Source organism: Pristis pectinata, chromosome 14, assembly GCF_009764475.1.
Source record: "Pristis pectinata isolate sPriPec2 chromosome 14, sPriPec2.1.pri, whole genome shotgun sequence".
In the NCBI taxonomy this organism is placed as follows: domain Eukaryota; kingdom Metazoa; phylum Chordata; class Chondrichthyes; order Rhinopristiformes; family Pristidae; genus Pristis; species Pristis pectinata.
Genome location: NC_067418.1, coordinates 41,559,720 through 41,586,624, shown reverse-complemented (window position 1 = coordinate 41,586,624; position 26,905 = coordinate 41,559,720). Strand labels below are relative to the sequence as shown.

Below are 26,905 nucleotides of genomic sequence, written 5' to 3'. Positions count from 1 at the left end.
GTGACTAATAAAGATGTCTTATAATCCTTAGAATATGGTTCATTCCCTAATGTTCTTTCTTCCATCTTCCTCGGAAGACGACAACACCTGATGGACTAATTATCCTGCATCAGTGATTCCTCAGCAACTCACCCTGGTAATCAGCAGTAATGTATAAACCTGATTAATAAATGTTTGGAAGCAATCTGGCTAAACCCAGTCTCAACCTCAGCCTATTTCCAGAAGAGATATTAAATAGTAATCAGGAGCGAGTATATTACCAGTTCTTCATTGTTGCTGGGTTGTTGTCCTTGAAATCCTTGCATTGCATCATCTCTGTAAAGACTTCACCACCTCAAGGCAAAATCATTCACTAACTTCTCAGAGAAGGTAAGGATGGGCAATAAATATAATCTTGTTGGCATCACCCTTCCAAAAGACAACAAGGATATTTCCTGATGCAAAATGAAATCAGAAAATACTGGAAATCCTCACAAGCTCAGCATCCATTGAAAAAGAAGTCAAGCTAATTTTTAATAAAAAATGACCTTTTGCCAGAACTGGGAACTAAACAAATCTTAAATTGCAGAGAAAGTGATAGGAGTTGGGGAGGGCAGATGGAACAAGAAAGAAGGTCTGGGTGGAAACTTGGAGAGAGTGAATGCCACAAATGATAGTGACGGCAGCTGAAAGAGGTTGGTAAAGGCGGGGGACTAACAAAAGGTATGTCTGGGGAGGAGTCTTTTAGAAAGAGGTGACTGAAATGTGAAGCAGCAGAAGAGGAGGGAGGATAGAAATAATACTGGAAATGTGAGACACAGGCCTGGAATGGCCGATTCTCTAAAGTTGTTGAATTCATTGTTGAGTCTTGTCGGATGGCACAGTGGCACAGCCGGTAGAGCCGCTGCCTCACAGTGCCAGAGAACTGGGTTCAATTCTGACCTCGGGTGCTCTCTGTGTGGAGTTTGTGTGTTCTCCCTGTACCTGCATAGGTTTTCTCCCACATCCCAAAGATGTGTGGGTTGCTCGGTTAATTGGCCGCTGTAAATTGTCCCGAGTGTCTGGGGGGAGTTGAGGAGAATGTGGGGAGAATAAAATAGGAGATTAGTGTAGAATTAGTGTAAATGGTTAGTTCCGACTCAGTTGGCTGAAGGGCCTGTTTCCATGCTGTCTCCGTCTCTATCTCTGTCTCTAATGCTCTAATGAGCCCAGTTGGAAGATGAGGTGGTGAACCTCTAACTCATGTTGAACTTTGTTGTAACAGTGTAAGATGCCAAAAACAAATATGTCCATTCCTATGAATGGCAGAACTATTTTCCTCTCTTTCTTATGAGGATCATGTGCCTTTGGTGCCATTCATTACAATTCTGTGGTTGTATGGTTAACATAGAATGATTTATTTTCTGACATAAAATCGACTTATGGACATACGTGAAAACAGAACCCATTGGTCACCTGGGAATAGCTTGTAAAAGGATAGCTGTTGCATCTCCTGTGGTTGCATGGAAAGGTGCCTTGAGAAGCAGAGTGGATATTGTTGGTTTTGGAAAGACCAGACTACTATCCCTGATCAGAGACTGAAGCCAATGAGGTGAAACCCATGACTCTCTTTATCAATCACTTGATCCTTTAACCCAATGAACACTGAGAACTTTATACTTTATCTTGACAATAAGTAGTATGTGAAAATATTCACAGATACTTGTTTATCAATGCCATGAGCACTGCAGCCTTCTATCTGTTAATTCTCTTTAACTATTTTTCACTCCCAATCGGTTGAGCAATTCATTTTCCAACTCCAGTTTAATCACCACTTAAGCCATTCCTTCCCATTCCATTCTCCTTTTCGAGTAATGCTTTGTTCCAATCCATTTCCCTCTCTGCCTACGTAGGGAATGGGAGATCACATCAAGGTGACTCATTAGCACTTGATACCTCACACCTACTTGTTAACTACGCCATGAATAGGACGTGAAGATCTCAGCTGCACCATAAAAATTGAAACCAGCTGCTAAATCTATTTGTTCATTTACACCACAAGTCTGAGCTCTGGAGAGATGTCTGAGCACCTGTTACTTTTATCTTGTTACCACACGACCCAAGGCAACCTGGCTGAACACTTAACTCTTCCAGATACAGTTATAGCTGGTTGCTGTTATTCTATCTGTTTCAGGTTTGCAAAGTTTATGCTTCTTTCTAAACACCTACATCCAACATCCAATGAGATCTAGTTGGTGCATTAAAGAGGAAGTTGGGAAGTGGTTTCAATTTGAAAGGAAGGGAGGAAATTGTTGGGAAAATGTGGACATGAACTCTTTAGTAGGAATCATGATTGACACTGCAGTACTGTCAGAACCATGGGACGATGTTTCAAACATTGTGAGTCAATAAATGGAGTTCAAATAAAAAATACAGCAGATTTTCAACAACTGGTCATTCAATAGAAATAATGTCATAAAAAGAACTGTGGTCCTGAACCATCATACCACATCCCAAAATACTCCTTAAATGTCTACCTAAGTAACTTACATTCCCATGGAGAAAAAACAGTTGATTATTCGTACAATGTGTACTCCTTATCACACTGAAGACTAAGTCAAACGAGCCCTTTAATGACGTTAGAAAAACAGACAGGAAAAAGGAGTGAAGAGAGGGGTTAAAACCAGCAGTCACAGAAAGGGAGCAAGGAGTTAAGTGATCTGCAAGCTGTTTTAACAAAAAGTAAGGTAACGTAAATGATCATGCATGTGATAACACGGATGTTTAGAAAGGACAAACCACTGTGAAACAATGTGAGAGCCAGGAAGCAGAACATTTAAAATAAAAGAGAAATAACAAAACAAGGAACAAAGTGCCTCAGGAGCAGCAGAAATAACATTACAGCAGAAAATGCAGATGAAACATTGTGAGTTCGCTAATCAAGGAGGACAGGGTCTATTCCAAGGGGCTAGACCCCTACCTGCGCTAAACTCTGAGAAGTGGTCTCTGGTTTAGGTGTAATCCTGTCTCCACTCCCTCCCAAGTGGATAGAACAGACTACCTCCCCGCCATCCTGCACATACATCTCAAGCATTCACTGCAGCGAAGAAAATGAAGAATGTAGCTGAGCCCTAAAGCTGCTAAACTATGTGTTCAGATCAGAGGGGCTTTGAAGTTAAAAAAAAGCAAGAATGTACTTCATCTTAGAACCAGTCTATGGGGTAGTTTGATGAAGGGCATGCTGCCAAAACATCATATTCTACTTTAACTGGGGCTGACTGTGCATCTCCATCTTCTTATATCTAATTTGATTTCAAACATTTATTGCTTTTCATTTTCTTTAACCAGCAGTTTCCTCTCCCAGAATAGCTATGGTGTTGTCACAGAAGAACTATCACAGCTACCTGTCAATGAATTATCATCCTATCATTATTCCTAGAAATAGTCATCCTATTCTTTTTAACGTGCAGAGACCCCACACTCACAGTACATCCTGTGACTTTGCCTATTTAATAGGTGTAAAACAAAATAATGGGGCAACTCATTCTGAGGGCACAGAAATGGATAACTCCTGGACTTAGATCACTGCCTGAGAACAGGGGCATTTCCAGATGGTTCTTTTCAGCGTTATGGGTTTAGATCTTTTCCCTAATTTCCAAAGGCACCTGTAACCCAGGTATTTCTCACTCACCAACCAGATGAAGCATAAATTTGGTTAGACCAGATAGCCTGGTAGAGAAGCTGCCCCCTGTTGCTTTTACAATGGTGCCTTGTAAAAGCATTGCACAGCGTTCTGGTTACAAATGGAAAGCTATGTCCCCCAACTAAATACCTCTTCTGGACCACAATGTCACTATCTAACGGTGCCTTGATGAAATTGCAAACAGTTAATTTGCCATTTCCTGTTCCTTGCTCCTGTCAGTTCACAGAAACACCCACAGCAGAGATTAAATGCTCATCTGGGACAGGGCTGCATTAACCATCCTATAATAAAACAAAAGAAACATTAAATGACACAGCCTCTTTCCTCCCACATCTATTATTTTTCTTACCATATTATTCTTTAAAATTATTGATACAGTCTTGCCCTGGATCTAGAGATATCCTGACCACAACATTTCATTAGGTTTTATACAATACCAATGATTAACTAAACTTTGTTTATAAACTGAACATGCTTGGGAATAAGATAAAGTCAGGTTCACAGTTTTATAAGTAATGAAACAGAAGAGAGAGAACAAAATGCAGTTTAGATCATCTTTGATTAAATTCATATCCAATCAATTAACTGTTGTTTTGGAGAGGATGACCCATCCTAACAACACCCTGTTTGCCCTTAACTGCTGTTGTTAATCAAGAGTATTGTTTGATCTTTACTTAAAATACTATTACCTAACCAATTTGTGACAGTAATTGTGCAAATGCAAAATTCTGCAGATGCCAGCGATCTGAAATAATACCTGAAAATGCTGGAAATAATCAGCCGGTCGGCTAGCATCTATGGAAAGAGAAACAGAGATTATGATTCAGGTTGATAACCTGTCTGCAGAATCTAATGAGTGGTCATTGATCTGAAATATAAATTAGCATTCTCCTCTCCACAGATGATTCCCAATCTAAGTATTTCCAACATTTTCTATTTCTTTTAAATTTGTGCAGTAATTGATTAGATTCAGCCAAAGAGAGAGAGAGAGAGAGAGAGAGAGAGATGAAAGAATCCAAATATAACGTTTCAAAAATGCCATTGTTTAATGGCAAATATTTTGAGTTGTAAGAGAGTATTTCTTTTGCTTTTGGAATGCAGCAACATGTCAAGCCCCTATTTATTTCCTCATACTTAGTCATTCCATGGACAGTGAAATTCAACCATATCACTTGGTATTCTAGTCCTGTTTGGACTAGTTGACTAGACCGGTCAAGTACAGAAAGGTCCATTTCTGAACAAACATCAGTGATTGGAAATTTTTACAACATTTCAGCAGTTTTAGGGTGATTTATCCACTATCTGTCAACAACAGAACACAAAAAATGGTAACTGAACTAAAGACTGCCGAGTGCCAGTCCACTACATCAAACTGTAGGCTACCATTCCTGTCCCAATAAAATTTTACACCTTCAAAAGCACATTGAGGAGCAACTTCAGAAAAGAAAAATATAATTCTAGAGTTTCTGAGGAGCAGTTAGTAGATATGCAATTGTTCTGACTGGAGAGGTTATACCCCACTCAAGAAAAGCCATGATACAGTTGTTAAAAAGGTAGCACATATGCAATGTGCTGCAGATGCTGGTAATCCGAAACAAAAAAAACAGAATGTACTGGACATGCTCAACAGCTCATGTAGAATTGGTTGAGAGAGAGAGATAAGAATTAAAAGTTTTGATGAAAGATCATTGAACTGAAAAGTTAACTTTCTTCCTTATCTACACATGCTACCTAACCAGCTCATTATTTCCAGCATTCTCTGTATTTCACATTTACAGCAGCATTTTACTTGTGCAGTATTTTGTTTTTGTACTCAAGTATAACATTTAGCAAGGTTCCTTACTTAAACCTTCTTTCTCAGCAGAATGCTGAACATGTTGAATGGATTCGCATTGATTATTTTCTAGTCTTAAGCCTCATGCCATCCATTTCAATTCTGTAATTAGTTATTGCCCACAATGAAAATGCTGAGAAAATCCTTCATTATAAATAAATGGAAGTCACCACTCTACAAGCGTCATAATATTTCCCTGGTTACAAGGCAGAAGAAGCTGGAAGAAAGAGGTGTGTACTAACTTCTCCTCAATTCTTACCCTTCTGATCTGCCGCATTCTCCCAGTTGTCTGAAATGTTCATCATTCAAAAGAAATGATCTTAAAACTGCTTTTGTTTCTCTTCTAAGTATATGTTATTAAATCTCTCCCAGACACGTGTATAGCTAGCTGGTTGGATTGAGGCTAGGAATGGGAAATAACTTGTTTAAGATGTACTGGGACTGTTAATTGGATGCATTTGTGGATGTTTCGTTATGCAACCCCTCCCACCCCTGCATTCCTACCATGAACTGCCTAAACCATCCATCCTCACAGTTTACCACTTTCCCCCATCAAATGGAAGCCAAAATACTATTCATTAACCAATTAGATACTTCTTCACCTTTTTATGCAGCCACCTTCTACACACCCTGTCCCAATCTTCAATATTTGTCATAACATTATTAATGCCTCTATGATTTTTCTCTCAGATTTCTCATAGCAGAATCCTGGGGGTTAATTTTCAATATCTGGAGATTCTTAGACCATTCCAAAGGGTATAGGTGATATGGAGAGTCCTTAATAGACAGCAGTTCTGTTCCTGTTTATCATTTTGTAGATTCAGGTTCTGACAGGGATTCCCATTTGCAGCCTAGTTGCTCCTTATCACCAGATGAGTTTGACAGACCACTAAATCCCTGCCCATTACTCCTGGGTCATATCCTTTACTCATTCCTAGCTGCGTCACTCTCCTGCCTCTCTTCTCTGCCTGCAAGTAACAGTGCAAGAGAAGGTGAGTCTTTCCGTAAATCAATGAGAAGTAATACTTACGTGAAGTAGGGAAAAGATATTTAATGAAAGATTCGGCTTTTGTTAATCACAATTCATCTTCAATTAATTTTTAAAGGTCTATTTTCATCATCAGATTCAAAATTCCTCGCACTTTGAAAGTGAAATAGAAGCGTGGCTAGAGCTTCACAGAATGAGACTCTAACCAAGGCAAGCGACAAACCACAGAAACCATTATTTAAGGAGGAACACTCCATCATTATATTGTTAATAAACTTAAGCCAATATGCTTTGAGATTAGAGGAGAAAACAGGTTCAGAAATTGATTGCCTGGAGCAGTGAACAGATCAGCTTGTGGATCTAACGTTTTAATTTCTAAAAATAAAATTGTGAAGCATTTTTCATTGTCTTTATTGCTCTCTGAACCAGAAAATAAGCTTCAACATCAAGAGAAAAATTAAACCAGACATTCCAGCAACCTTAAAAAAAGACACTGATGGAATTAAACTTTGACTGCAAACTGCTGTATCAACATCAATTGGTTTTACTGCTGTGTAAGCTTGGTTAGAACATGCATGTGTTCTTAACGCATGCTTGTCAATTGGGATTGAACATAATGTCATAGACATGATGTCATCAGCTTTCATTACTGGTAAATTGCATCCAACTGTTAAAAATTAAATGTCTTTTAAGCATATTCTTTGAAGATTCTTTGAAGCCAATATAGATGAGCATGAGCCTGCTTCAATTTTCCCTCTGAAGCAAGGATTGCAGATTCCCTGATGAGGAATGTCAACTTTTTGAGTGAAGAATTCTTTTGTTCACAAATAAATTGACTGATCGCATGCCAACTACATTTGTCTCCATACATAAGCTTTAAATTCCATTCAGTTAAAGATTTTTAACACTTTGGATTGGCTCTACGGGGTGTGTGTGTGTGTGTGTGTGTGTGTGTGTGTGTGTGTGTGTGTGTGTGTGTGTGTGTGTGTGTGTGTGTGTGTGTGTGTGTGTGTGTGTGTGTGTGTGTGTGTGTGTGCGCGCGCTCATGTGTGTGTTTCTGCATATGTGTATGTGCATCTCATTAAATAGACCTCCCTCCAATACTAAGTCAAAACCATCAGCATTCCTCTACTTAACAAGCAATATTCAACATGGTACTTTTAACATTCCACCACACGTCTCCAAACATGGAAAATATCACTAAACATAATTGTTGGTTAAAGGTTGCCTTTAAACTGCTTCTGAGTCACAGTTTATTTTACTAGTTAAAGGTTGCATTCAAATTGCTTCTGAGTCAGTTTATTTTTGCTTTTAAATGCACTGACTTAGTTATAAATACTGTCTAATCCCCTTTGAAAAGATCACTTTACTCCAATCATTTTCTTCCCATATTTTGCTTCTTTTTTGAGAAGGGGCAAGTCACTGTGGTTTCCCATTAATTCATTCCTCTGGGCGGGAGCTGAATGGATTCAGACTGACATCAAAGGCATTTCGTTTGGGAGAAACAGGGCTGTTTCTTTGCATGTTTCCTTTCCCACACGGTGCAGTGTCCTACTGCCATCCAGTTCTCCGCCTCAAACCAGAGTATGGAAATTTAGTGGCTCCGTTAATAGACTAGTTACCCAGTAGGGGCTGGGTCTCCTGTAGTGGAGCATTTATGTTTGGGGCCAGCAGCTGCCGTAGGAATAATTTCAATGGCATCCTTGAGCAGGTGAAGGGGGGAAATTGAGGGCTAAGAAGAGGAGAACTGGTAAATCCAAAGATGAGTGAACTTTTGATGGAATACCCAAGGTAAGATGAATTTTGATTCCACAGTCACTCATGAAAACTCCCTGAAATGGAACTGATAATTAATAGTACAATGGTAACACTGGGATTTCCCTCTTAACCAACAGTAATATAATGTATTTAACTGGCTATAATAGATGTAAATCTTCCCATTTGTGACCAGTATGCAACAGTACACTTATATCCACACATGAACCAGAATCCTATTCCTAGTGTCATCAGGCTCCCTTGTTGATACCAATTTTAACAGGTCCGATCTCTGTCCAAATCTTGTTGGACTTTGATTCTACATGATGGTAACAACCTGAAAGGGAAAACTCAAGGCAGATCCAGTCAATACAATAACATCCATTGTGTATTGTTTTGGTCCACTGTGAATGTTTTTGGTCCCCTTATTTAAGAAAGGATACACTAGCAGTGGAGGCAGTCCAGAAGAGATTCACTTGGGTAATTCCTGGGATGAAAGAGTTGTCCGAACACAAACTAAATGAATAAAATTAGACACATGGAGCTTTGAAGAATGTAGTGTGATCTTACTGAATCTTAAAAGATCCTAAGGAGGCATGACAAGATAGATGTTGAGATGTTTCCATAATGAGAAATTCTTGAATAAGGGGTTACAGTTACAAAATAATCTAAAACTGAGGCATGTAGGAATTTCTTCTCGCAGAGGCCAGTGAACCTCTGGAGTTTCTACCTCAGGGTGGTGTGGAGGCTAGGTCATTGGAGATACTTAAAATTGAGGTAGATACATTTTTGAAAGATTGGGGAATTAAGGGGTGTGCGGAACTGGCACAGGAAAGACCGGAGGCAGGTCAGCTATGATCATAATAAACGGCATGGCAAGCTGAAGGAGCTAGCTCCCATCTTCTTGTTTATATTCTTATGTGTATTTACATTGCACCTGTTAATATGGTAAAGAAAATGCAGGAGAATTAGGGAGGAGCTCCAGAGTTTCTGGCCTCGGCAGCTAATGGCACAGCTGCCAAAGATGGAACAATTACACAGGACGATGAGCAGAAGATCAGAACTGAAGGAGTGGGGTACCTTGGAGAGCTATTTAGATGGAGGAAACTATGGCGATAAAGGGGGAAGGGCATGGAAAGGGAAACCAAGGATGAGCATCAGAATATTTCAAATCAAAGCGTAACTTAACCAGAAGCCAGTTTATGTCAGTAGTGACTAGCCAGTAAGGAGCTGTAGGTTATTATATAAGTGGCAGAGTTCATTGCAATGGTGAAGTTTAAAGATACCAATGCACGGATGAGGATTCAGCACTGGATCTAAAGCAGTAGAGAAGTCGAGCAAGGTTCTGGGAAAAAACATAGGTGGTTTTCGTGATGGCACGGTTGTGAAGTCTTAAGGCAAACCTGGTTCAAATATGACACCAAAGTTCTGAAGAATTTGGTTCAATTTCAGAAAGCTGCCAGGGAGAGTGATAAGAGTTGGTGATTAGCAAATGCAGTTTGTGACAGAGACCAAAGTTAATCGTATCAGTCTCCCTGATGGTTAATTAGAAATCTCCACTCATCTGCCACACATATATTTATGTAGTTTTGGCGACATGACCTTGTCTGGCTAGGTCGGAGTTTATCGCCCATTCTAGATTGGCCTTGCGGTGGGAGCGGTGAGCCAATATCTTGAGCCACTGTACTTTCTGCTGAAGTTACTCCCACTATCCTATTGGATAGGCCGTTCCAAGATTGAGGAACAGTGATATGTTTCCAAGTCAGGATAGTGTGCAACTTGAAAGGGAACATGCAGGTGGCATTCCCATGTGGCTGCTGCAGTTTTCCTTCTTGGTGTTGCATATTTATATATCAATCAAATATGTCAACAAGTGGAGGTTTCAAGTGAAACGGCAATAAGCTACAGTTGCATGTCATCAGTGCCAATAAAAAAAGTGATGAGTGCTTTCAGATGACGTTGGATGTGGACTACATATTGAAACTAGGCCAACACAGACTGACCTAACACGAACCATGGGATCATAAAGGGCAATGTGTTTGGTGGAAGGAAATTTTGTCTTCCTTTCAGCTCCAAAATCACAACATGGGCTCAGAATTTTTAACAGGATCTTTTCATAACATTTTAGAAATTATTGCACAGAAGTAAACCCAGGTGCTGTTGATCACTCCAAAACACCATTTTCATCTCCAATAAATATCTTATTCTATATTAAGTTTTAATTCCATTCCCTTTTAAATTAAGTTTTAGTGTCATCAACTATGTTTTAAATTTTCCCAAATTAGTCTTCAGTCTAACAGCATGAGCTTACTCCTCACCCATGACTTTTTTGCCCTTGCTTTTCAAACAATGGAAACAATCTTTCACTGTTTAGCCACAACAAGGTCATCAAACTTCACTCACCCTTTACTGGTGACTTCTCCCTCAGAGCCCTTCCCACACACGATCTTTCTGTTGGCTCTCTTGGATATGTGAAATGAGTGACCATTGTCCTCACTCTAACGCGCCTGCTTCGTGATTTTCAATGCTGTGGCATTGATTTTCCACAGTGAGCTGGTAGAAATTATATCTTTATATAAGAGTCAACTGGGAAATATCAATTGCCTCCCACCTCGTCAATGAAAGTGGAACTACAATCCAAATTTTAAAGGCTACTCCAATGGGATGCATTGCTCCTTTATTAGTCTCAGTTAGATACTGAAATGACGACACAGCCATTCTCTACTTTTCAAATGAACGGCCATCGGAAATAATGGAACATTACACTAACATGATACTAGAGGTACCAGTCTCTTAAAGATAATTCTCTATTCACCTTGCTTCCATGTCTAATGGCAGATTGCTTGATACTTTGTTTAAATGCTCTAATCACTCACCAATACCCTGATAAGGTTACATGAGTCTTTTATTCCCCTCTTTGAACGTTGAGCTGGTGCATTAATAAAATAATCCAATTCGTATGTGAAAGACCCAAACCAGGTTATGTGTCACTGGTAACATTCTGGCCATTTTTGTACAAAGGGAAAATGTTTGGAAACTCAATACATCACCTAATCTTTTGCTTCTGGAATCAATTAATTGTCAAATGAATATGAAATTCAGAAAAGCTTCAGGGAGAAAGTTCAGCTAGAAGCTAACTTTCCACATTAAGGAAACACTCACTGCAGACCTGATGACGCCTGAACCAGCTACAAGAGCTAACCATGTAACTGTGTGACAATAAAAGATTGCAGTCAAAAAACACCTGGAAAGAAGATACAAGGAGCCATGACAGAGGGAGAGAAAGAGAGAGAAAGAGGAGAGAGAGAGGGAGAGGGAGAGGGACACACACACACACACACACACACACACACACACACACACACACACACACACACACACACACAGAGAGAGAGAGAGAGAGACAGAGAACCAGAGCTGACAACAAGGAAAAACTTAGTCATTGTTGGCTACTTTAGAGAACATTGCAGCCCTAAAATTTATGCTTGGCCCTTTGAATGGAAAGTTCACATTCTAAATTTCAGTAGAAAGCTGTAAAACACATTTGTGGTTGATCTGTGGTCATGTTCTTGCCAAGAACCAGAGTGAAGGAGAAGCAATGGTGTCCCACCAGATATAACAGCCCTGGCCAGATTTCCCCACACCATCCTGATACATAAATGATGCTTGAACCACACCAGAGAGGAGTGTTCATGAGCAAAGATTTGAAATATATACAAGAGTAAGAAAAGTTCAAGTTCCACTATTGCCAGTGTCCGAACTCTCCATCTGCACTGACAGCTTTGACTTTGTGATTAATTGAACAGCTCAAGGACCAGCGTGATACTTCTGGATTTACGTCCTCACAAACCACAAGCCATTCAACAAGAATTGCAATGGTTATTAATAATTAACAAACAAAGAAACAACACGCAACAAGGGAACATCACATCGACTCAAGCTTGATACAGACTGCCAGGGAGTGATTTTAATCTGCCCATGGGACTGGAATCTGACCAGACCATACTGGATACATTTTACACTCCAATTGAAGTCAATGGAATGCAAAATGAAAGCAATCCAATCAGCCTGCTGCTGGGTGCGTAAACTTTAGTGATCCCCAATACATCTCAGTCCACCAGGAGCTGCAGTACTATGTGAAGGGTAAATTTTCTTGGGCTCCTGCCCATGTACATTAAATTGCTTGGGTGCAGTCTGTGCAGATAATTTTGGGCAGGAAAGTACATTTATCTGTAAAGGATTTTCAAAGACTTACAAATTAACACACTTAAAGTTAGGCATGATTCCTTTGGGTTATGTGGTCCTGCTCAATTTTCTTTTCAGTTGTACCTTATTCATCCAGTGTTCCTGGAAGGCAGTGTTCCTGGGTGTTCTCAGGAGGCATGACCCGGAAGATAAATCCTCAATTCTTTTATGAAACATTCCTAATTTATCTGAGTAGCTCAGATAACACATCATAACCTCATGCATTTCAGAACATGCAAGCACCACAGTTCCATCACATTCTGAGTTGCTTCTGCAACAACAGGTCATGTGATGCTTAGAAATGGTGAAAAGTTTCAATCAACCTAAGACTTATTAAGGTAAATGTTTAGCAATCTTTAGCAGACTTATATGGTAACTAAATCATGCAAGACTTTCCTGGGACTTTTATACCATAGAGTGAGTGCAACATCATTGGTGTGTCAGTCCAGGAAATTTAGGATCAAGGCTGACTTCTTGCAGTAGACTGAGCCAGCTGCCAAGATCTCCCCAGAACCTCAGCGACGCCCACTTAGTTACTGTACACTGTGACTTACTGCGAAATGTGCGTGATGGGGGCCAGTGCTGGCTCTCCCTCGATGAGGTCAAGATCATCTGCATAGCTGTTTGCCCTCGACAAGGTTCCACTGTTCGCATCAAGCATCCCCAGGGATTTCTTCACTGTGAGGAATCATTTTAAAAAAATGATGAAGTACATCTGCATGCAGCACAACAAAATTCAACATCCATTGACATTTCCCACCGCAATTTTCCACCATTTTCCCTTCCCTCTTGTAATCATTGGTTCGTGCTGAGGCAGAGTTTTGTTTACAGACACTGGCACTGCTCCAGTGCCATTGCTGAGTGGCCATTATTCCTGCACAGGTCTTGACAGCGAGTGTCGGCAAGCTGTGCAGCGCCAAGTTAAATCCTGTCCTACACCCAGGTGCACCACCCTCCCAATATCCAAGAACTTGCACTTTCCATCAAGGGTCACCAGCAACTGGGAAAAAGAACTGTGGTTGATTTTACTCTCCACTTGGCCACCAGTGAACATCAGCTAACTCAACAAATTGACTCAAAGAGCCACTGCCTTTCCACTGAGCCAACCACGCAAATGTACTCACTTATGTAGCCTAAAGGCAAAGCAGGGACACCTGTGGAGGAGAAATTTGCCTTTGGTTGAAAGCACAAAAATGTATTGAATGCTGGTTGTATTCAATCCCACAAATTCACATCCATTATGCTTGAGAGCAAAGATAAATTTCTCCACTTTGTTTGGTATATTATCGCAGACAACATGTTACTTTAACAGGTTTTAAAAATAAATAACAAATAAAAAGTAATGCTTCCAGTCTTCAGCAAAGAACATGAAGATTCTTTTCACTTTTGATGAAACATTGCTGAAGTTAGTGGCCTTCCTCAGAGAGTGAATTTAACTGTGAGCTAATTTTGACATCCAACAGCTAGGCAAGGTTTTCCCAGACTTACTTTGTGACTGGCCTGGGCAATGAAGCAGGAGGTAAGTCTCTTTTATAGCTATTAGCCAAATGAAATAGTTTCCTAATGCATGAGCCACAAGAAGGAAATTACTGTATCTGTAATAACACTTCACAGTACATAAACTTAATCATCCTCAACCTTATGTCAAGGCGACCACAATCAATCTGGGCACGTATGATGCACCTTGACTGATTGGAAAGCTATTTATTCACCATGTACACAATAGAGTCATAGAATAATACAGCAAAGAAACAAACCCTTCAGCTCATCAAGTCTGCACCAACGATCAAGCACCCATTTATACTAATCCTATTTTATTCATGCCACGTTCCCATCAACTCCCCCCAGATTCTACCACTCACCTACATACTAGGGACAATTTACAGTGGCCAATTAACTACCGACCCATGCATCTTTGGGAGGAAGCCAGAACACTCGGGGAGAATATGCAAGCTCCACACAGACACGACTGGAGGTCAAGATTGAACCAGGCCACAAGAAATGTGAGGCAGCAGCTCTACCAGCTGTGCCAGTGTGCCACCCAAATGAAGTAGAAAACATACATAAAACTAAAATGAATGTATGTCAGTTATGCCTTCGTGGATAGTACTCCAGCCCCCAAGTGAGAAGTGCATGGGGTCACTCCAGATACTCCAGTGTGTACTAAGGGAAAACCATATTTTGCATGAGATATTATACCTTGCATATTCTTTCAAGTGGCTCTATATTAAAAAAGAACAGGGAGGTTAACCACAGTACTCAAGCTCCACCCTCAACCCCAACATTTCAAAAACAGATTATTTGGTTTTATCACACTGCTGTTTGTGGAAATTTCCTGTTCACAAATTGCATACCATGTATCCTGCATTAAATTGATGAATGTCAGAACTGCTTTGGGTCATGCTAAAAGGGGAAAGATGAAGCCAGTTTTCTTTTAAATATTATATTCTTCTTGGGTGAACCAAAGCTTTTCCAGACAGACAGACAGATAGAAAAGCTGCAGGTTAAAGGGGGCTAATAACGACTTAGCTCTGGAATGGAAAGTCAAAGGGAATTCCTGGTCCTAAATACTGCTGCAAGAAGGTGGTATTGATTTTCACTTTGAACTGGTGGAAATGGGCGATTGTGCATCAGCCGACTGTTTATATTCCCATTGGCCATTTTCCATCATGAAAAAGAAGTTCATAGAGTATGTGTAGGAAAGTCAAGTAGGGGCAGGAACTTGCTAGTCTATGATGGTCTTAAAACCATGTAGGCTCTTGGCTGAAATATAATGATGGGCTAGTGGCTGAGGCAGTAGAGGCTATAGATACCCAAGGAGCTCTACTCAACATGATCCAGTGTCCTCGGGAGAGAAGAGCCACTCAAAGGAATTTGTTAATTTCATTATGTTAAATATGTATGATGAGGTTCTGCTGAGGTAATAGCAAAAAGGGAAATCTGAATCTCTTTATAAAAGTATCTCCAGTCAAAAGGAGTCTAGAAAAGTAACTCACTTCCTCCCATGGGACACTTCAATAGAAATAAAAATCAGGAGAGATACAAAATAAGCTGCAAACTTACCATCCATCATTTTACATTGGGGCACAGTCAAAATCTACCCCTCAAAGTGGGAGTTGAGTACTTTTCCAGCATTTACTGCTTTCTATCAACCTCACTGACATCTTTTTTAACAATGCCCAAAGGAAAAAGTAGTCGAGACCTTTTAGTCTGGTAAAGACCGGTTGTGATAAAGGGGGAAAACTGTTTCTAAACCCACAGAAAGTACACTCATTGCCTAAACCATAAGCTGGCAAGCAAGTGTAATGCTCTCAACTATTCCTGACAGAGGGGAACTTGTTCAAATGCTGCCAGTTCTTCAAAGCATCCAATACAATCCAAAAACTGAGCATCTGTGGCACACCATACATTCATTCCAAATGCCCTCTGAACTACCCTCCTTGCCCCCCCGCTAAAAATATATATATTTGCAGAATTTCAGGGAGAATTTTGATGCAGCACAGCTCAACATATCTACAGAAATAAAACCAAGAAACACAAAACTATTATTATCTTGCTAGCACACAGAATGTACACCTGACTGGGTCTTTCCATTACCCTTAGAAAATCTTAATCAAATGCAGAGTGCACAATCTGACCCCAGTGTAAGGTTAAGTGAGACAACTAATTGCCTTTTTTATACCACCTTCATAAATTCCTTTCAACAAGGTCAGGGTCACTCTTATTGTGTGTGGCTTTCCAATTCCAGCTGCAACTTTATTCAAGGCACAAACTTGTTAAGTTTGCTAAGCCACAGGATTCCGTCTAGAAACATCCTTATTTCACTAAGGGGTGTGAGAAGGAGATTATTTCTACAATTAAATAGAACAGAGTTAGAACCATACCAACTGATGGAATATTTGTCTAGCTCACCACACCTTTCTCTTTGACAACATCAGCTATATGAAAGAAGTGTCTTCAAGTTACTGCAGACATTTTGTCTACTAGCAGATTTCAGTCAAAGTACACATGGTTTTATAATGCCACACACAAAAGACCTGACACTATAAAGACTGTGAGGGAAGGCAGGGGCCAACAGAAAGAAAATGCACTGAGCACAAAGATCCTGGTGAACTTAATGCCAGGCACATCATAATTTTTCTGCTCCCATTTTTCACCCGGGATCCAATCAGATTAACAGTACCCAGCTGTCAACAGGAAACCCAGCAACAGAAGGATGCGCCGAGGAACTGTTGATAGCAACCAGGAAACATCATAGGATGGTTCAGGCTGGCAGTGGATGGGCAAGGGTGCAGAATCAGAATTGGCCAGGAGGGTGAACTAAATTAGATTGTGGGGTGGGTTCAGCCAATTGGAAGCATGAGGAAACAATCCTGCTCCTCAGGCTCTGCAGGGTATGCTATATACAGCAGTGAGCTGCAGCACCCATCTTGCTTTACCTGCCAAGTTTCCCTAGTTCCAGGAAATCTGATCAGTCCGTAAAAAAATTCAAGTTGCAGTCAACATATGAATGGATATTATTTGAATATTATAACCACAGACTCATCTTTCCATTGAATTCATTCATTTATCTTCTAAAAGGACTTAATTCTATCTGAACCAGAACTGAATACTTAGATGTCTCAAAGCAACAAATAGTTAAAATGATTGGATGGAGTTTTGTTTTCCACTTGTGCTCTCCTCGCCCTCTTCGGCTTATAGGGAGGGTGTAGGGGTGGGTATACTCATACACTTATCACCAGAATGTTAATGGGTCACATTTAGTACAGAGATCTAAAAGGCAGGCTATATATGTGAGGAGGCAGCATGATTAAATTTAATATGACATGCAAGGTTTATTGATAAATTACTACCCAAGGCATGATAAAAATAATGGAGTTAAGTGGAGAAAGATATGTTTGGAAGGCAGAAAGGAAAGAGACAAGGGAGAACATGTTTCAGAATTCAAAGGGGGTGAGTGGTGTTTTAAAGAGGCTGTGCTAAATTAGCATACTTTTGTACAATACCTTTCATGCCTTCAGAATATTCCAAATATTTTACAGTACTTTAAAAGTGTGGTGGCTGCTAGAAAATGCATATAAATAAATGGGCTTATAAAATGAAGAAACTATTTTGAAATTTGGAGATCACCTACCAAATAGAGAGAGATCGCAAACTTTGAGGGAGGGTGTAAGGATCATCGGAAGTAATGGCTTGACACCCAGGGATCAGAATAGGAACATTAATATTTCAACATGTATATTAATAACTTGGGAGAAACAGTTGTAGATCCAAATACGCAGATGACTAGACATATAATAGAGATGTCTGGACTGGTGACAAAAAGCTGGTCAATGTAATAGTTTCTTTGGAGCAATAAGAGGAGAGAAGCAGGTTAGCAGTAAAGCTGGGAGAGAGACTTCCAAAGATTAGCAACAAGGTGGCTGAATGCACAGATGCCAATATCAGAGTGATTAAAACCAGCGATGATTAAGAAGCCAGAGCTGGAGGAGTTTTGACGTGTTGGAGAGCTGTGGAGCTTTAAGTTACAGAAGGTACAGGAGGTGGAAGGTGGGAGGGGGAATGTAATCCAGCTTCTACACTTGCTATTTTCTTAACCAAGCCTGTCGTAGAGAAAAGATGCTTCAATCACTTTGAATTTAATTATCATGCACAGGAACATAAAAAAAGGAATAATGATTTAAGTTCTGCACTATCAACCATTAATTGTTTAATTCCTGCAAGCTTCCATTTTTGAATTTAAGTTCATAAGATTCCCAGGAAATGTTAGTGGAAATTGCCAACGGAAAGAATGACATAGATTTTAATGTCAACATGTTAGTTATGCTTATTGACCCAATTCCTGTCAACATGGATAGAGCTTGCAGCCTTTTGGCCCGAAGTCTGTGGGCATAAGCTCCTCTGTGTGATTTCACCGGTGCTTAACTGAAGAGAACCCACAGAGTTTGGATGAGAGAGTGAACTAAGTCCCACCTAACTCTTCCATTGTTTCAGGTTAAGATCCCTCACTACTATTTGAAAAAGAACAGCAAATCCTTCCAGTGTTCCAGCTGGCATTCCTCCATTACCAACAGGGAAAAACACTAGATTAATTGATCAATCATTATAATCAGTAATTATTCTTTAAAAGACATTGGGGATAGAAAGTTGTCCTCGTTCTCTTGCACATAATGGCAACTGAACTCCATTGGCTTCAGTAGACATATATTGGAAGAGGAGTACAACACACAGTTGCTACAACATGTGTACTTTTTGACAGAGGATGAATGCCTACTCCTGCGTGAATTGTCAAATGGTGATGTACAAATACACCTTTTTACTTCTTGTCAAATCAGAGAGGAGCTCATAACAGAACCCTAGCTCAGACTTGCCAGCTTCAGTCCCCAACTGATCCACATTCATAAACAGAATTTGTTAATGGATTCGTCATGCAGGTTAGAGCAGTAAAAATAATTGAACCCACTCTGTTTCTCCCTAATCAGGAAGATAACCTCTTTACCTAGACAGAAGGAGAACCTCTTTCAGCATTAAGTCATCAAAGTCAATCACTTTACTGAATTGTGCATAAAACACTGCACCAACTCCAAGTGAGACAAGTTTCAGTTGACCAAACTGTGGAAGCATTTGTAATGAACAATATCAACTAAAGTTCAATTTTCTATTCAAGTCAAATCAATCCCTTGCATCCAACTTGGCCATTACCTTGAGGAGAAGGAGAGCTGAAGGAATAGAGTGGAGCAAAGGAAGCCCAAGAATGCTGACGAACTTGGTCACCAGCCAGAGAACAGGAGAAAAGGAGATAAAAAGAAGGAAGTTAACCATTACTTCTGGAAGAGAGAATAAAAACAGTTTCTTCATACCTGCCCAGAAGGAAATGCTTTTTTTGCACTTCAATCCATTCGGTTCTTACCATTACAGAATTTGAAATGAGACAGCATAAAAGAAAGAGACAAATCAAGAAACAATTATCAATACATGGAGATTTTTCTTGTGGTTATACAGGAGTGAACCCATTTTCCATATATTTCCAGTAAATAATGCCGTCAGTTTATAATATTATAGTTATTGTCCTGACAATATGTCATCTACTGAAAACCATTTTTGACAAGCGATTGATTAAGATGAAGTGGATTTGGAGACCAAATTAAAGTTTTCAAAGTGACAGGAGCTTGATGTGGGAATGGAAAACATTATTTCATATATTAAGGATAAGAAGATGAGGATCTGTTGTCAAAGAACGCTTGATACTTTGCAAGGTCCACTATCCAAAAGGATGGGATGGGGCAGAAAAGGTGTGGCATTGACTCACTGACATCTTTCTCCGGTGACTGGTAGGAGAATGAGGCTTTTAGAGTTAGAAACCCTTTTTAGAAATACCGACATCTTTTAAATTACACTTATTATCGGTGGAGGGCATCACATTCTAATGCCCCTGGTATCTCCCAGAGAAGTGGTGTAATGGCATTTGAGGCATCTGGTAATTTTTATTGTTATTGTAATTATCAAGTGAGGGAGGTATGAAAATTCATTGAAGAGGAACATATTTCTTCCAAATAACTCAAGACCATGTGCATATCGTTGGAAGAGCTTCATGGTTTAAATAAAAGTTAGATTCAATTCTGGTCACCCCATTATAGGAAGGATATGAAGGCTTTGGAGAGGGTACAAAAGAGATTTACCAGAATGCTTCCTGGATTAGAGGGCATGTGCTATGGGGAGAGGTTGGGCAAACTTGGATTGTTTTCTCTGGAGCGGCGGAGGCTGAGGGGAGACCTGAATTAAGTTTATAAGATTATGAGAGCCATAGATAGAGTAGACAGCCAGTATCTTTTCCCCAGGGCCGAAATGTCTAATACTGGAGGGCATGCATCTAAGGTGAGAGGGGATGAGTTCAAAGGAGATGTTCAGGACAAATGTTTTACACAGAGAGTGGTGGGTGCCTGGAATGCGCAAGCAGGGATGGTAGTGAAAGTGATAGTGGATGCATTTAAGGGGCTCTTAGATAGGCACATGAATGTGCAGAAAATGGAGAGGTATGGACCTTGTGTAGACAGAATGGATTAGTTAGGTGTTTAATTACTAGTTTAATTAGTTTAGCACAACATCGTGGACCGAAGGGCCTGTTCCTGTGCTTTACTGTTCAATGTTCTAAAAGTGAGGTTATGCAAAATTGACCACCAACAAAACAAGGATGATATTTGCTGAAGAAATATCTACAATAAACAAGGAGAGAATTTCTTCTTCTAAAAACATATAAGCAGGTGTTCCAGTATGACAAATAATGACTTCAGTTTTGGCCTACATTGGTTGATCAAATGATAATCTTTCCAACTTTAAGTAAAATTCACTGTCAGGAAACAGGAAGAGGCCACTTAACCGATTGAGCCTGTTGCACTATTCAATGAAGTCTTGGCTGATCTAATTCTATATCCCTTAATCTTCTGGTTAATAAAATTCTATCATATTAGTAAAATTTAAAATTAATAACTATCACAAGCATCCAGTTACTCTTCGTGGAAGAGCATTCCAATTTCTATAGCCCTTTGCATTTTCCTTCCCTTTACTGAAATACCTGGCTCTAATTTATAGACAATTGCGCACAAGTCTTAGACTCCCCAAACAACAGAAAAAGTTTCCCTCCATTCATGCTGTCAGTTCCCCTTAATATCTTGAAGACCAAATAACCTCTTAGCCATCTAAACTCCAGAAAATGCAACCCTAATTTGCGTAATTCCTCTTCATAATATAACCCTTGGGGGTTAGGTTTCAATTTAGTAATTTAGAACTGAGTCTAACGTGTTCTTCCAAGAGAGTGGTGTCCAGAACTGTCCTCAGTATTCCAGCTGTCATCTAATCAGTAGAAATAAATACGTACATCATGACTTCTAACTTCATAACTTCAGTCCCCTAGAAATAGAGGCCAACAGCTCAATAGTTCTTTTGTTTATTCTCTGTACTTGTGTATAACCTTTCAATAATCTGTGTGCATGGACTTCACCCTGCAACATTCTAGCAAGTCTCTGTGGACCTCTACTGTTGATACTTGCCTACGTTGAAATCCATTTGCCACAGTTTTGGCCATTCTTTGCATTTATTAGTCAGCTCTGTAGTGCGTAATGTGAATAAATGAAGGTCTAAGAGGAATCCAGTGGGACACCACAATGGTTGATTTTTTGAGTACCTGCTTGTTATTCCTACTTTCTATTTTCTGCCATTTAGCCAATTTTGAAATCAGGTCAATAATTTCCTTTCAGTTCCATAAGCTTCAGCATTTGCTAACAGTTCTCTGAGGGGCATTGCCAAATGCCTTTTGGAACATAAACATCTATAGTGTTGAGATTATCAGAACTGACATGACTGAAACAACATTCAATTCCTCTTGCCAATCAAATCCAAATTCCTAACGTGTGGACATAATTCCGCTGCAACAGGACTATAGCGGATGCAATCTCACTGGCTCTCCACTCTTGTTTCTGAGCAAAACATGCGTCAGGCTGCTGTTTACTGATTACAGCTCAGTGTTCAATAACATGATTCCCTCATTATTAATCACCAAGCTTCTAAACCTGGGCCTCTATACCTCCTTCTACAACTGGATCCTTGACTTTCTTATCGGGAGATCACAGTGTGAATTGGTAATAATATCTCCTCCTCGCTCACACTCAACACAGGTGCACCTCAAGGGTGCGTGCTTAGCTCATTGCGCTACTCTCTCTACACACATGACTGTGTAGCTAAGCACAGCTCAAACGTTATCTATAAATTTGCAGATGTTTGCAAATTTGTACTCTTGTTGACAATGATGGCAAAGAGAAGGCATACAGGAGCGAGATAGATCGGCTGGTTGAGTGGTGTCGCAACAACGACCTCGCACTCGACGTCAGCAAGACCAAGGAATTGATTGTGGACTTCAGGAAGGGGAAGTCGGGGAGAACACACACCAGTCCTCATTGAGGGGTCAGCGGTGGAAAGGGTGAGCAGCTTCAAGTTCCTGGGCATCAACATCTCAGAGGACCTATCCTGGGTCCAACACATTGATGCAGTCATGAAGAAGGCACACCAGCAGCTCTACTTCATTAGGAGTTTGAGGAGATTTGGTGTGTCACCAAAGACTCTTGCAAACTTCTATAGATGTACAGTGGAGAGCATTCTGACTGGTTGCATCACAGCCTAGTATGGAGGCTCCGATGCACTGGTTCAGAAGTGGCAGCAGAGGGTTGTAGACTCAGCCAGTCCATCACAGGCACAACCCTCCCCACCATTACTAAGGACCCTCACCATCCGGGACATGCCCTCTTCTCGTTACTACCATCAGGGAGGAGGTATGGGAACCTGAAGACCCACACTCAATGATTCAGAAACATCTTCTTCCACTCCACCATTATATTTATGAACAGTTCATGAACCCATGAACACTACCTCGTTATTCCTTTTTTTTGCACTATTTATTTTGAAATTTATGCTAATTTTATGTCTTTGTACTGTACTGCTGCCACAAAACAACTAATTTCACGTCATATAAGACAGTAATAATAAACCTGATTCTGATTCTATCGATTATCAATGATCTTCATCTCCTGCCCTAACTTGTGCAAGGCTTTACAGGGCACTGATGTACCTCTCACCACTCAGCTGGCCAGGTTTTCTTGGATTGCCCATAGTGGCGGGCGTGGCCAATCCATGGGGAGTTCAGGTAGATCCTTGGGTGAATGGTACAGGGTGAGTTGGAAGATCAGTGGCTAACCAGAGGTCATTCAAAAACTACTGATTAGTAAAGGCAGTAGGTGTCATTAGTTACAGTGGTAACTGCCAGCAGGGTCTTGCAAGCTCCATACATTACTATAAGAAGATCTGCAATTTTTCATTTACTTCCCTTAAGACTATTAGCTGGAAACAATCCCCACCTTTTAGCGGCATTGCTTTATTAACTACTATTATTTTGCTTATGCTAACTCCGGGGAGTAGCTCTCCCTGATTCTTTATTAGTTTCTTCATGATGTCCAACACCCTGTCTTCTCCTACTGTTATAAGTAGAGATGTAAAGTAATCATTCAACTTGTTTGCCATTTCCTTATTTTATGTTAACCGTCTTCAAGAGGCCCAAGTTATTTCTCACTACCCTGTTTTTCCTATTACTCTAATTAAAAGTTGTTGTATTTTTGCTTTAGCAACAGAGCTCTTGACCTTTCCTGCTGCAGGTAACAATGTCCTGTTGTAGTCCTTCACTGCAGTCAATATTTGTACTTAACAATGACACAAAAAAAACAGACAAAATGCACATCTTTTGAACTTCATCTTAGAAACGGAGCATGCTTAGTTCCAATTGTTGAACTTCACAGGTTTCTACAGCGCTGAGCTAATCACCATGACATTGTTTGCAAGAGACACCACTCACAGCATTTCTCACAGCACTGAAAGCTCCAGGTTTAAAAATAACATAAGCATGTCTACAACCACAGTCTAGGACAGCTGGTAACTTACCAGTTGTTTTCAACATCTTTGCTTTTCCTGTATACTTGCAGAAGTGGGAGAGAGGTTACAGGCAGAGGAGTCACAGACAGAGAGAGATAGAAAAGAAGTCAGAAAATTTCAATGTTGAACATATTCAAAACATTACAAAATATGTAATCACCTGGAGTTCCATGGTGACACAAAACAGCCGGATGATGAATTTGGAGACCAGGGTTACAATTACCGGGGTGATGCTGGCATGATGGGGAAGCAGGAAGCATCATGTCAGAGCAGGGATGGGGTGGGAAGAGTCCGCTAGCAAGATATAGCTTACAAAGCTTTAGCAAAGCCAACTGACCAAATGGATGGGACGGGAGAGAGAAAATGATGGTGGTGGTACTGAGGTGGGGGTTGAGGAGGTACAAGTGAGAGGAGGCCACTGCAGTACTGCCTCAACAGTGCTCCTCACTGTATTCTCCATAAGAAAAAAAACAGAAGAAGGTTGATCCTTTTTTTGTAAGAATAAAACCAAGCACATATGATTAAATTGATGCCAAATATACTTTGGATTGCACTGATAAATGGTCTCCCTTCTGATGAAGTTGCTGAGGATGGGAACTTCCTTCTTCTACAACATCTCCCTCCTGCTTATCCTCCTATCATTTACATGTACCTCCGGTCATTGTTTTCCCTCTCCATGTGCACACTGCGACTGTTCGGCCTTACTTGATCATTGTCTTTTCACCCCACCATGACCCATTCAATCTCTCCCAGTAATTCCTCCATCCCCATTTTTCTTTTCCTGTCTTTCTTCCCTGTCCGCTATTTACCAACCCAGAAAATGTCATTGCCAGTTTTCCTATCGACTCTAACTCCTGTCCATGCAACCTTCCAAAATTGGGGTGTTAGCCAAATATTTGGTACTTACTTTTTAATCAAAAGGTAAAACGTCAACATTCCCCAGCTCCATTACCGCATGACACACTTGGATAAAACCTGTTATATTCCACACTTAAATAAACCTTTCACAGCAAAACCAGTAAAGTACATAGCTGGATTGTAAGAATACACTAAGTAAGGCCATTGGAGATTTAGTTTTGCAATCCCCACTAATGCAATATCAGAAAGATTAACTGCACACAAGTATACAGTCTCATCAACTGCATTCTAACTTCTTTACAAACAATGGCCTTTTCAATTTAGGCTTCTTAACAAAGTTGCAATTAGTAAGGTTTACTTTCAAAATCCTTTCAGTGAACTGTTATCAGTAAAGATCTAAGTAATTGCATTAGCTTTCTTAGGGCATTTTCCTAATAGTTTGGCATGGTTCATTCCTAATCCAGTTCTGCTTCACCAGTGCTTTAGAAATCTTGTTCCAATATCAAGTAGTGAGTGCTAATTTAATCTCTAGGTTCCCCACTTCAGGCTCTATATCCTTATCAGAGGACAGGTAAGCAGTTTGATACCATGCTTCTCTATTTAATATTAAACTCTCCAGATTCTTCAGCTTCTGGCTTCAAATAAGCTATTTATCTCGTTTCATTGAAGATAATAAGACTGAAAATAGCATGATGCAAATCTAAGAAAAGTTGACAGCTGCAAATAACACAGACAAAATCAGCTTACATATCTTAAAGTGTGTTTTTTTAGACTATCATACCCTCAAGCAACAATGACTAGACATATTGAGATTATTCTTGTGGAAGATTCTGTTGGAATACCTGATAAAATGGTTCACTATCCTATAAAATATAACCTGGAAATAAATGTCACCATGAATTTGCATCTGAATAAAGCAGTAACGTTTTCACTATTTTACTGAGGAAAGGAAGTGTTCATTCAAAATAGAAGTTAAATAGTGGGCAATTTAGTTTTGTGGGAAATCAATCGGTATTTGCATGCTAGCACTGCACGGCACATTTTCTAGACTCATTAAAAAAAAGGAACTACTCATTTCACACTGCAGTTTTCAACTTAAATTCAGAACTCACAAAACAACTGAGATATGTGGGCAGATAAAATAACGCACATTTTCCCTTTTACTTTTGTTTTTTGATACTTTAAGAAGAGCAGCAGCCTGCTGTAACATTCAATGTCATGGCTGATCCTTTGCTTCAAGTCTGCAATACCTCACGATCGCTGTGCCATTTGATTCTGTTTGACTTCAGACCTCTATCAACTCAGCAACTGAGGGTCTGCAGATGCAGAATTCCAAAGATTCACAGAACTTCGAGTGAAGAAATTTCTTCTTATCTCATTCCTATATGGTAAACTCATTATCTCAAGACTATGCTCCCTTGAGATATAATTTCTAACCACAGGAAATACCCTCTCAAGATATACCTCTGTTTCAAGGGGAAGAACAATCTGATAATTTCATGGCATATCATATGGGTGACTTAATGCACACTTACTGGCAAATTCTTTCTTTAAAAACAGCTCTATGATTTCATGCCTTGATTTTAAAATACTTGACCCTGATTTTCAAGATCTGGCAGATTCAATCATCCTCCTTAACCTACCGAGATATAATTCCCCGACTTTAATAGCTTCATCACTGGTGTCTGTGTCATTAGTTGCCAAGGCCTTATGCTTTGAAATTGCCACCTTAAAATCCCACCACTTTTCCATCTTTCTTTCCTTTTAAGGTATCCCTTTTAACCCTACAATCACTTGGACATCTCTATTTTGCTTCATGGCAATCCTGTCAAATGACTTGAGACATTTTTTTTTGTTATATTAAACATGCTGTATAAATGGTATTTGTTGTATGTATAACACAGAAGTGAAATCTTCCCCCTTGGTGGTTAAGAAATTCATGTTCTGATCTCCTTGGGCAATTACTTTTAGGCAAAATAATTTATGGTTGGGTCACATTAAGGAGGATTTTTAATTTTTAGTCTGTGTTTAACTGGTGTTGAAGATTCACTGTCTACTGGAGAAACAGTAAGCTTGTTGGATCACTTTAGTA

At 39.9% G+C, this 26,905-nt stretch overlaps 1 protein-coding gene across 2 annotated transcripts in view; it reads right to left on the bottom strand.

Annotated features, from left to right (window-relative positions):
- Nucleotides 1-26,905, bottom strand: part of LOC127577750 (potassium voltage-gated channel subfamily KQT member 1) — a 638,072-nt gene that overhangs the window by 410,079 nt on the left and 201,088 nt on the right. For both annotated transcript variants that reach the window (XM_052029275.1, XM_052029276.1), the window contains exon 12: nt 13,038-13,161. In XM_052029275.1, coding sequence (XP_051885235.1) covers nt 13,038-13,161 — 124 coding nt within the window. The remainder of the gene's footprint in view (nt 1-13,037; nt 13,162-26,905) is intronic.